This window comes from Eimeria acervulina, genomic scaffold, assembly GCF_000499425.1.
Source record: "Eimeria acervulina Houghton genomic scaffold, Eah_scaff767, whole genome shotgun sequence".
Classification (NCBI taxonomy): domain Eukaryota; phylum Apicomplexa; class Conoidasida; order Eucoccidiorida; family Eimeriidae; genus Eimeria; species Eimeria acervulina.
In genome coordinates this window covers 1-12,500 of record NW_013547156.1, presented here as the reverse complement: position 1 = coordinate 12,500, position 12,500 = coordinate 1, and the positions used below count along the sequence as shown (strand labels likewise).

The following is a 12,500-nucleotide window of genomic DNA, read 5'->3' as shown; positions in this document are numbered from 1 at the left end:
TTGCTGCTGCTGCTTCTGCTGCTGCTGCTGCTGCTGCTGCTGCTGCTGCTGCTGCTTGGTTGCGCAAGATAATGGTGAAGCTGCGCCAGACGACGCAATTCTCCCCAGCGGCCCCAGCAAGAAGAAGGGGGGGGCCCCTCCGTCCATGTCTGTTGCTGCTGCTGCTGCTGGCGCTGCTGCTGCTGCAGCTGCAGCTGCATCTACAACGAAGCTGTTGCTGCTGCAGCAAAGGGAGAAACTGGCTTCCGATGGTGGAGGGTGTGGCTGCCCGCTGCTGCTTCTGCTGCTGCTCCTGCTGCTGTTCATGCTGCTGCTGCAGCAGCGGGTGCTATGGCTGCTGCTGCCGTTGCACGTGCTGCTGCAAGTGCTGCTGCTGCTGCTGCTGCTGCGGAGGCAGTGACCGCAGGAGAGGTGGGGGAGGCGCGGGAAGCCACAAGGACCAGCAGCAGCAGCGCAGCAGCCAGCAGCAGCAGCAGCGCAGCAGCCAGCAGCAGCAGGGCACCGCCAACCCCACGCCCAACCCCTTCCTGCTGCTTCAGGTCGCCTCCCCACAGCCTGAGGCGTTGCCTCTGCTGCTGCTGAGCAGCTGAGAGACAGACGCACAGGACACAGCAGCCGCTGCTGCTGCTGCTGCTGCTGCTGCCGATGTAGCATTTGCTGCTGCAAACGTTGCAACATTGGTTGCTGCGGCTGTTGCTGCTGCTGTAGCTGTTGCTGCTGCTCCAGCTGTTGCTGCTCCAGCTGTTGTTGCTGCTGCAGCTGCTGTTGCTGCCGCAGCCGTTGTTGCTGCTGCAGCTCCTGTTGCTGTTGCTGCAGCTCCTGTTGTTGCTGCAGCTGCCGTTGCTGCTGCACCTGTTGTTGCTGCTGTACCTGTTGTTGCTGCTGCTGCAGCTGTTGTTGCTGCTGCTGCAGCTGTTGTTGCTGCTGCTGCAGCTGTTGCTGCTGCTGCTGCAGCTGCTGCGCCTGATGCACCCCCAACAAAGCAGCAGCATTGCCCCTGCAATTATTCTCAAAAGCTGCAGCTGCTGCTGGCCCCCGTGCCTCAGGTGCTGCTGCAACTGTTGCTGCTGCTGCTGTTGCTGGTATTGCTTCTGCTGCTGCTGCTGCTGCTGCTGCTTCTGTTTTTAGTGCAGCAGGTGCCGTTGCTGCAGTTGATGTTTCAGATGAGGGCCCACCGGCCTCCTGTACAGTTGTTGCTGCTGTTGCTGGTATTGCTTCTGCTGCTGTTACTGCTGCTGCTGCTGCTGCTGCTTCTTTTCCGCTTGCTGTTCGCAAGGGCACCATATGTAAACAGTCTGCTGCTGCGCGCTGAAGCAGCAGCAGGTGAGCCTGCCCTGTTGCTGCAGCAGCAGCACTGTCCACTGCAGCGACAGCAGCAGCACTTTCTGCTACTGCAGCAGCAGCAGAACACTGTGCTGCTGCAGCAGCAGGAGCAGCCTCACTTCCTGCTGCAGCAGCAGGAGCAGTAGCTTCTGCTGCTGCTGCAGCACTGTCTGCCGCAGCAGCAGCAGTAGCAGCAGCAGCAGCAGCTGCTGCAGCTGCTGCTGCTGCTGCTCCCCAGGGCACTTCCCTGGGCTTTAATTGCTCCGTGGGGCATTTCTTGAGGCCCCACTCCTCCATCAACTTGGCTGGCCATCTGTGTCTCCCAGCAGCAGCAGCAGCAGCAGCAGCTGCTGCTGCTGCTGCTGAAGAAGAAGCAGCAGCAGCAGCCGCAGCAGAGCGCTTCCTCTTCTTCGTTACCTGGCCGCCAGCACCCCCCCCTTCGATCTGCTGCTGCAACACTACGACTCCTCCTGCAGCATCATATCTTAACGGGGAAGCGGAGGCCATAATTTACTGCAGCAGCAGCAGCAGCACCAGCAGCAGCAGCAGCACCAGCAGCAGCAGCCGCAAGGACAGCAGCAAGAGCAGCAACACAGACAGAAGCCACGGAATCAGAAGAGGCGAAGGTAGCTGCAGTTATTGTTGCTGCTACAACCGCCTCAGCTGCTAATGTTGCTGCTGTTCTTTGCTGCTGCTGCTCTTGCTGCTGCTGCTCTTGCTGCCGCTGCTGCTGCTGCTGCTGCTAAGGGTCTTAAACGAGGGCCCCTTCTCACAATACACCCGGACGCGCAGCCACCAAGAAGAAATCTGCAGTGTGCATACACCCCAAATAATATTAACAAACCCTAAAAGAGAGACAAACAAATATAGTAGAGATGCAGCAAGAACAAACAGCAGCATCAGCAGCACAGAAGCAGAAACAAACAGCAGCAGCAGCATAGCAGCACAGCAGATATCAGCAGCAGGAGCAGCAGCAACACAGCACACACACACACACAAGCAACAGCAGCAGCAGCAGCATCACAGCAGCACGGCAAAGCCAAGCAGCAGCAGCAGCAGCAGCAGCACAGCAGCACGGCAGACAAAAGCAGCAGCAGCGACAGCAGCGCAGCAGAGAGAGACCCCAACGCGAAGTTAGGAAGACAGCAGCAGGCTTAAGAAGAATATTGATATTGTCTCTTACTATTTTATTGTAAGGGTCTTAAAGCTGCAAGCAGCAGGTGCCTATACACCCCAAATAAGCAGCTGCCTATACACCCAAAAATAAGCAGCTGCCTATACACTCCAAATAAAGAGGTGCCTGTACACCCCAAAATAAGCAACTCCCTATACACCCAAAAATAAGCAGCTGCCTATACACCCCAAATAGGGAGGTGCCTATACACTCCAAATAAAGAGGTGCCTGTACACCCCAAATAAAGAGGTGCCTGTACACCCCAAACAAAGAGGTGCCTGTACACCCCAAAGAAACGGGTGCCTGTACACCCCAAATAGGGAGGTGCCTATACACCCCAAACAAAGAGGTACCTATACACCCCAAAACGAAGGGGAAGAGGTGCGTATAATACACCTCAGCAGCAGCAGCAAGGCATAGCACCGCTTCGACTGTTGGTTTGCTGCAGCTGCATGATTTGTTTGATGTTTAGAAGAGAAAAGAGACAAAAAAAGCAAAAAAAAAGCTGCCTCCCTCCTGTTGTGAAGACACTCGGGCGTCTAGACCTTGTAGTGTTGCTGCTGCTGCTGCTGCTGCTGCTGTTGCTGCTGCTGTTGCTGTTGCTGTTGCTGCTTCTGCTGCAGCGAGCGCCCGTGTCGGTGTCTTCGTAAGACAAGTAGAAAATGCAAAGATTAAATAAACAAAACAGAATAGCAGAGGGGGATGTGCAGCCTGCAACTGATGTATATACACCTCAGCAGGCAGCAGCAAGAGACACCAAAGACCATTGGTCTTACAGCTGCCTGTACACCCGGAGGCCTGAGTATAGTTTGAAAGACTGTAAAGGGTTTATACCCACCGAATCAAACTCTGAAACAAGAAGAAGATGCATTTAAAGGAGAGTTGCTGCTGCTGCAGCACCCCGTTGCTGCTGCAGCAGGGGAAGAGAGACTTGTGGGCGCAGCAGCAACAAGATATGCGTAAAGAAGCGTAGAAACACCTTTACAGGTCTTCTAAAGAGTAAAACATCCGTAAAGAACGAAAAAAGCAGAAAAATATAACATTTTATAACTTCTTTGAAGTGTGTAGAGAGCAAGACAATACAGCACCCGCCCAGAGACGCCAGAGAGAGGCAGCGTCTGCCGCTGGGGGGAGAAGATACAGCAGCTTTAATACTCTAAAAGCAGCAATAAACTCGAAAAACAAAATAAATACTCTCTTTTTATTTATCTCTCTACTGTGGAGCTGCTGCTGCTGCAGCATACTGCAGCAACAGCGCAGCAGCAGCAAGAGTAGCAGCAACTGTCGCCCGCCCGACGCACAAGCAGCGAGGCCCTTTTCAGGGTTTGTTTTAAAGCATTTTTTTATTTATTATCCATTTAATTGCATTTTTAAAACCCTTTTAAATGATATTTCTTTTTTCTAGCTCTCCATATCAATACGCCGCTTCACAAGAGCTGCCTATACACCTCAGCGCCGAGAGGAGTACGCCCGCGCCTCGCTGCTGCTTCTTTCCTTCTCTTCAAAGCATTCTTTTAATTTAAAGTTAAATATTTACATGTTTTAATTTTATATTTATTAATATTTTCCCTAAGACGCGCCTCAATTCAGCAGCCAACCAAGCTGCAAGCAGCACCCTCTCCTTCCTTCGGGCCCCTCCTCCCCCAGCCTTCGATATTAATTTATTTTCTTCGTGCGGTGTACGATGCATTAATAAACAGATTTCAATCTTTAAGCGCCACTACCAAAGGGATTAACTTCTAAAGAGAGGAGAGTCTGCCTCCTCCTAGAGGGGGCTGCTAAAGCTCTTCATTCGCTCTTGTTGTTGATGTAGTAGGAATGCTACCGTGTCTTAGTAAGAGGGCTAGACTTGTCTGTCTTTAGTTGTTATTTGTGCTGCAGCTTAGCTTCAGATAGGCTGCAGAAGGCAAGATATATCTTCTGTCTTATATTTATCTTACAGTGGTGGGGCAATCGAGTATGCTGCAATCAAGGGGGTGCATTGCTGCAGGAGCAGCAGCAAGGAGAGCAGCAGCATGGAGAGCAGCAGCAAGGGGAGCAGCAACCCCTAAGGAGAAGAAAAGCCTTCTTCTCTCATATGCATCAGCAGCGGGCCCATCTGCCTTTGAGTGCAGGAAGTTGAATGTCTGGAGAAGGAAGCAGCTGCTTCTTCGAGTAAACACTTCTCTTGTAAATATATTTACTCTTAATTGGGGTTATAGAAGAAAAACAAAAACAAAAACAAAAACAAAAAGGCCCTACTATAAGACTAAAAACTCTGATTTTGTTAAGGCACCGCATGTTTAAAAGGGGAGAGCAAGGGCAGCCAACTCAGCTAGCAAAAGTTTTCAGGTATTATCTTTTATATAATTTCTTTGATGAGCGTAAACTTTTTTTCTTCTCGTTTACAGAGAAGATTGATGAACATCTTCCCCTCAAAGGGAAGGCGCCTCTTCTCCTTGTAACGCATGCAGTATCCACCCTTGTTCTTTATAGCTCAGCACAGTGTTTATTTTAACTTTGTCTTTCCTTATCAAAGACTTCTTTGCTGATATATTCAACAAATGAAAAAAAAACTTTCAGAGGGCTCCCGACCCTCTGGGTGCTCAATGCCCCGCAGCGAAGTCTCAAATGGCGCACCTCTCCCCTCTGTTCTCAAATACAAACTCCCCACAGGCACTAAATATACATATATATATATATATTTATATATTTATTTACATTTATATGTATATATCATAAATATAGGTATATATGTATGTATATATACATGTATATGCATATATATATATATGCATATATATATATATATATATGTGTGTGTAATCGGCTGACAAGAAGAAAAAGCGAAAAAAAGAAGTTTAAACTTCAATGAGAAAGTTGAGGGGAAATCCGTTGATGGGGAAGAGACGGCATTGGAGAAGGGGCATTCGTTTGAGTTTAAATGCATGACTAAAATGGAGGTGAAGCAAACGCATGCAGAGCTCTTCTTCGATGGAGTGCAGCTTCCTGAACTCTTTGATTGCTTGCAAGGTTTATCAATTTATTCATTATTTTTCTATCTTCTAATGCATACTTATGACAGCCTATAAACTGCACTTCACTTACACTCCCATTCGCAAACTCTAAACTAAAAGACATGTAAATGCCTCTACCTGGGGAGACTCCATCAACAGAACAGCTACGGTGGCAGCGCCTCTTAATTGTTTTTTGCAGCTGCACTCTGTAGGTGGTGCCGTTGTTAGTTTCTCCTAAGGAGGCACTAAGGAGACACTAGGAGAGTCAATCGTAACGCGTTAAATTTCTTTGATTTGTTTGAGGGGTTTCCGCGCCTACAGCCTCTTTGCTAAACTCTCCAGCAAAAACTGAGAGAAAGGAAGTGGATACTGCCGGGAGGCCACTAAACTACGAACCCTAAACCCTAAACCGCAAACCCTAAATCCTAAATCCTTAAAAGAGCGAGCGGTGCAGTTGCAGCAGCAGCAGCAGCAGCGCCAGTCGGAGTATCGAGAAAAGGAGCGGGAAGCTCCCCCACAGCCAGAGTGCATCAATACCAACAGCATCAGCAGCAACAGCAGCATCAGCACAATATCAGCGGCAGAACTCGCTGGAGATAAGCAGCAGGAGCTGCTTCCGATGTACCAGGGCGCAGTGAAGGTCAGTCCTTCTTGTGCAGCTGTGGATACACCTCAGCGACTAGAGTTGCAACACGAAGAGATGCAGCCGCAAGACACGCAAGATATGCACGCCGAGAGAAACAGATCAAATGGCTGAGACAACACCAGATGCAGCAGAAGCAGAGCCCGCAGCAGCACCAAGGAGCTGCAGCAGCAGCAGCAGCTGGTGCAGCACAAAGGCCTGTAGCCACCATAGTAGAGCTAGAGCTAGAGCTTTGCATCTCCTGAGCAACTGTTGCAGCCCAAGTATGCAATGCTGTCGCTATCTTCGTAATTATTAATTAGCAACAACCCTAAAGATTGGCAGGACCCCTAAAAGCACATCAAGTAGAACAGTTAGTATCTTGAGAACCCACTTGTTTGATTGTATTGCAAGCAATTCTCTTCTTTTGTTAAAGTTTGCAGCTGAGAGACAAGGAAGCGCTCACCAGTTATCTGCGCATGCATGCATGAAAAGGGCCTTTAAGTATTTGTTCTGTGTGCATGTGCTATCTCCCTATACATTCCAGAAGACATTCCCCTTTAAACTATTTTATAAACAAATCCAGAAAAAAACCGAAGAAAACAACAAAAGGAAGCAATAAGTGCAAGTGCTATAATATTAATACTAACTCTAATCCTAGTAATAATAATATTATTATTTTATTTTTATTATATGAATCTAACAGCAGTATTTAAGTGTAGAGATGCATATGCTGTGTTCGTAGTTTAAAGTAGAAAGCTGCTTTAATTTGAATGCATGGTAAATACATAATTCTTTAGAGTTAACAGCAATTAACATGCTTCATTTTATATATAATTATTTTATTTTTTTAAGTTGAAAACTTCTTAAAGAGAGAGGGTTGGGTGAAGGAGCAAACTTGTCTTGCTGCACCCCCGCTGCAAGTGTAGGTGTGTTGATCAGCTTTTTTTTTGTATTTTTGTGTTCAAATATAATAAACTAATTAAATATTTTATTTAGTTTATTTGTTATATTTAAATATAAAAGTATACGTTCAATAACCAACACAAAAAGATATAACCGCCCAGCTGCTCCCAGCAGCACCGCGGGGTGTATAGACAGCGACAGACAGAAAAAAAATTTTGCTACTTGTTTGTTGCAGGGGAAGCAATTCCTTTTAACATTATTTTCTAAATAAATAAAATAAATAAATAAATAATAAATGGGTTTGGTGGTCTCGTTCTCTTACCCGAAATACGTAGGTGTACAGACAAGCATACGCACCCAGCTGTATATATATATATATATATATAATACGTCTGTATATATATATGCATCTATATATCGATATATACACATATATATCTACATATGTAGTTTCTGTTTGCTTAAACGAAAGAGAAATAAACGAAGAAAATAAACAAATGAATAATGCAAAAAAGTATATAAGACATAGGGGGAGCAAGCAGCTGCATGTACACCTGGAGAGAGAGAGAGAGAGAGCGTCCTCAACAGCAGCAGCCAAACCCTAGACCCTAAACCCTCAACAGAGTAGATGCAACGGAGATATTTACATGCTCCCTCTAGCCGTAGCTAGCCGTAGCTAGCTGTTTCTAACTGCAGCCACTTGCTGCACCTGCAGGAGAGGTTCTTGCGGGGTCTGAATTAATTAGGGTTTAGGGCTTAGGGTTTAGGGTTTAGGGTTTAGGGTTTGTAGTAGTAAATATCAATACCCCTCAAAGGACGCCTTCTGCTGCAGTTTGCCGTTTGTTGTTGATATCTACGATAAGGGTCTATCTGCATAAATTATATATTTATAGGTATATGTATATATATATATATTTATACTTATCTATATATGTATATATTTAAATGTGAGGCTACTGGAGATAAAACCTAAAAGTTTTTTTGTTATTGTTTCGCTCTGAGAATAAACTCATCCAGGTGTATGCGCAGTATCATATATAAATATACCTTACATATATACATAAACATATATATATACATATATATATGTATATATATTCATACACACATATATATTCGTACATACACACAAATATATATGTATATATAAATATATGCATATATACGTTTGAATGCCTATAATGTATATATATATATATGTGTGTGTATTTATATTTGCATATGGATATGCATCTACAAATATATATATATATATACATATATACATATACATATATATATATATATATGCATAGAAATACCGAGTCGAAGAAAAACAAAAAAACGAACAGTGCAGCACAACATTAGACATGCCTATATAAAGAAGAGACAAATAAAGAAAGAAGAAACAATTAAATAGAAAAGATTAAGAGACAATTACAGACAAATAAACAAAAAAGAAGAGACAGTTAAACAACATAAATTAATTTGTCGTTTATTTATTTATTTCTTTTCCTCCCCTCCTTTTTTTCTGTTGTCTGTTTCTTCGTCTCAGTCTGTCTCTCTTTCCCCCTTATAAATATGTAAATATACATATATATATATATATTTATATATATTTATATTTATATATATGCTAACATATTATATATATTATATTACATAATATTTATGTGCGTATATGCATATTTATTCTCTTTCCATGTACATAAATATATATATATATATATGCATATATATATCTGTATGTATATATATATATATGTATATATATATGTATAAATACATATGTATATATATATGTATGTATATGTATATATATGTATATATGTACTTACTAAATATATACATCAATGTATACATATATATATATATATATTATATGCTCCTCATAATATTCATATACATGCACATAATATATAATAGAAATAATAAGCAATATATATAAAATAAAGTATATACAATTTGTATAAGTGGTACACACACTATAAATATATATATATATATATTGTATATATATATACAATATATATATATATATTGTACATATATATACAATATATATATATATATTGTATATATATACAATATATATATATATATATATTGTACATATATATTGTACATATATATATATTGTGTATATTATAGAATGCATATGGTGCATATGATGTATGTGCAATTTATAAAAAACATAATACAAGTAATCCATATAAATAATACATATAAATAAAATATATATAAATAATATATAAATATATATATTTTATAGATTATAGAATATATAATCTATAAAATAATATAAACACCGTCGGGGGAGTTTTGTTTGTTCTGCAGCCAGCGAAGCACCACCACCAACTATCTCTTCTTGTCTTGTCTGTACCTTTGTCTATTTGTTTATTGTATTGTTTGTTTATTATATTTGTTTTATTATATTTATTTATAGTATTTGTTTGTTTTATTTGTCTATAATATTTGTTGGTTTCATCCGTTCATTCTATTTGATTATTTTATTTGTTTATCTGTTTATTGTATTTGTTTATACTATTGAATAACTTAACAAAGACAAGCAAAATAACAAATTAAAAGAATAAAATTTAAGTAAAATAGAGTTAAGGAGAAACAACAACAGCTTTCTGATAGCTCCGTTGCGTACACAGCCAACTACAGAAACAACCTGCAAGAAATGCATGCAGAAGAAAACATAAAAATAATAAATAATCTTGAGGGGCCCCCTTAAATGCCTCCCACATATTCTGAGGGTCAAACCCCGTGTACCCATCGGGGGGCCCAATGCTCACTACGTTCTGCAAACGACGTACAGGGGCCCCCTGGGGGGACCCCCCAACGATGGCCCCCTGGGGGCCCCCCCCAAAGAGAACCCCCTGGGGGGCCCCCCCAAAGAAGGCCCCCTCATTGGGGGGGGCCCCTTCAAGTAGGGGCCCCCCAAAGAGGGCCCCCTCATGGGGGGCCCCTTCAAGGGGGAGGCCCCCAAAGAGGGTCCCCTCATGGGGCTCCCCCATTAAAAGGGCCCCCTTAGTGGGGGCCCCCAATATATGGGTACCAGGGGAGCCACCTAGGGGGCCCCCTATATCATAATTATGTAAGGGGCCCCCACCAGATGCAGCATCATTCAGCTGCTCCAGCAAAGCAGACATTACGCTGTAAATGCAATATGCAAATAATAATAACGAAAGACAAACACTAACAACTACAAACACCAAAGGCAGCCGCCTCTCCCACCTTCGGTACCAATCCAATAACATTGAAGATAGGGGGCCCCCATAGGGGCCCCCCTGCCTCCTGCGGTCCTTCTGAGGCTTTACCTTGCGTCGAGGCAGCAGCAACGGAGGCCTCTTCTCCGCCTCAGGCACTGCGGTGTACGTACACCTGAGCCCCCTGCTACAGCAAGGGGGCCCAGCCGCAATGGCTGAGTGAACTTCAACTTCTCTATACCCTCTTCTGCTGGGGGGGCCCCCAAGGGGCCCCACGGAGGAGCTTTGAGGGGCCCCCAAGCTCAACCTTGTCCCTACTTGGGGTGTAGCAGTGAGGCGATTCATCTGCTGCGGTGTATACTGTATATCACCATATATATGTATGTATGTACATATAAGTATATAATATATAATATATGCATATATATTATATTACTTGGGGGCTGATGAGAAGATTACTACATTTGCATGGGTTTGTCTGTCTTTACACTCGCACAGATGAAGAACAAGAGAGAGAGCAGCAACTGTAGCTTTAATTATAGCCTGGGGTGTCTCGCATCCCTTTCTCAGCAGCAGCAGCAGCAGCAACAGCTACTGCTACTGCTGTTGCTGCTGCTACTGCTGCTGCTGCTGTTGCTGCTGCTGTTGCTGTTACTGCTGTTGCTGCAGCTTTTGTTTCTGTTGCTGCTGAGGCCCAGTGGCGGTTGGAGTGCGCAGCAGCAGCAGCCTCCTCACCGTGAGTACGAAGGAGGTGAGCAGTCAAAAGAAGAAAGAATACAATTCGTGAAAACAAATATAAAGTAAAGACTTAGCTTTGAGATGTCTGCGCACCTCAGCAAGCAGCAGAAGAACAGCTGCAGCAGCAACGAGACGCGTACTGAAGGAGAAAGCTGAGGTCTGCAGGGGTGGCTTTGTTTAAAGACAAACAAAATATGAGGGTAAATAATAATTGAAAACAAAAATAAACATAAATAAGCATTTTATTTGCTGTCTCTATACAAACTTACTCCAGGAACGCAGGCTGTCACTGCTGCTCTTATCTCGAGATCAGTGTATGCTCAGCAGCAGCAGACCCTCTCAGGGATCTTAGCAAAAAATGGAGATTTTATGTTGATTTAAACATTGAAAATGAAAAACAAATTAACTTTTAAATTAAAATCCAAAAGAAATTGAATAAAATCCTTTAAATTCTCCTACAACGAGCACTGCTCGTATGTTTGGACCCCTGTGCTCGCGGTGCCGTCTGTAGGTGTTGCAATACAGAATAAAAAGTGGAGAATGAAAAAGAAAATATTTTTTTGTGGATTAAAAGGGCTTAAATAAGCCAATAAGTTCCGAAAAAAGGGTTTTTAGGAGAATAAATTTTGCGTGAAAAAAACGAAGCTGCAAGTACAGGCGAGACCTATACGCCGTTCGTATCGCCTGGGGGTGCAGTATGTCTTCACCACATCAATTAAACTTACTTGGCTGGCGCTCGGGGTGGCTCCGGCATCACCCTGTCGTAGCTATGAGCAGCGCATTGCACTCAGCGGCCTGTGATTGGCTAGGCCCGCCCCTAGAGGGTGGCTCCACAGCAGAATTTCTGGTCAGCAGTTCGTGTTCGCGCGGCTGCTAACGAAGAATAAAAATGTATATATATACATTGACTTGTGGACATTCTGAGTGTCTTTATTTCGAATATGTTTATGTTTCCTTTTTTTATGTTGTCTTCTGTGGTTTTGTTGCTTTTTAATTGTAACTGTCCTTATTTTGTTTGTTTTTGTTTGCTGTACTCTGCTTTCCGGAGGCCATTGCCTTATACCGGCGAACATAGATGAATGTTTTCTCGGATATCATTTTTTTGTCTTGGGTTTCTGCATGTCTTTGTCTTTACGTAAATTCTTGTCTTAGTTTATTTATTTGTCTTTGTTTATTATTTGTCTTTTTATCCTTTTATTTGTCTTCATGTCTTCGTCTTCATATTTTGGGTGTTGTTGCTGCTCTTCGCTCTTTGGCTTTTTGTGCGGTTGTCTCTGTGCGCTCTGCTCTTTTCTCTAAATTCTGTCAATATTTTGTTGTTTGTTTGTTTGGTTATAATTTCCTGCGTTCTTTTTTTGAACTTTCGCTGGGCTGGACTTCGTTATTTGGTCTGTCTGTCTGAATACACCATACTAAGCTGCACACATGCGGCGCCTTATTCAGAGATCAATATATACATTGAGAGTTTAGGGCTCTTGCAGACACGGGGTACATAAAGACATATATATATATATATATATATATATATAATATATATATATAATATA

The 12,500-nt window shown here is 43.2% G+C and overlaps 2 protein-coding genes across 2 annotated transcripts in view; both read right to left on the bottom strand.

Moving 5' to 3' along the window:
* The window catches only part of EAH_00048510 (hypothetical protein, conserved), a gene marked incomplete at both ends in the record, with an annotated part of 5,247 nt that extends 3,627 nt beyond the window's left edge, over nucleotides 1-1,620 (bottom strand). The window contains one exon of the mRNA XM_013391402.1: nucleotides 1-1,620. This exon is cut by the window's left edge and continues 3,627 nt beyond it. Coding sequence (XP_013246856.1) covers nucleotides 1-1,620 — 1,620 coding nt within the window.
* Nucleotides 1,621-9,664: 8,044 nt separating this feature from the next.
* Nucleotides 9,665-10,158, bottom strand: EAH_00048500 (hypothetical protein; the record flags this gene model as incomplete). Its single annotated transcript, XM_013391401.1, has 2 exons — nucleotides 9,665-9,677; nucleotides 9,779-10,158. The coding sequence occupies 2 exons, from the start codon at nucleotides 10,156-10,158 to the stop codon at nucleotides 9,665-9,667; spliced, it is 393 nt and encodes a 130-aa protein (XP_013246855.1).
* Nucleotides 10,159-12,500: the final 2,342 nt, after the last annotated feature.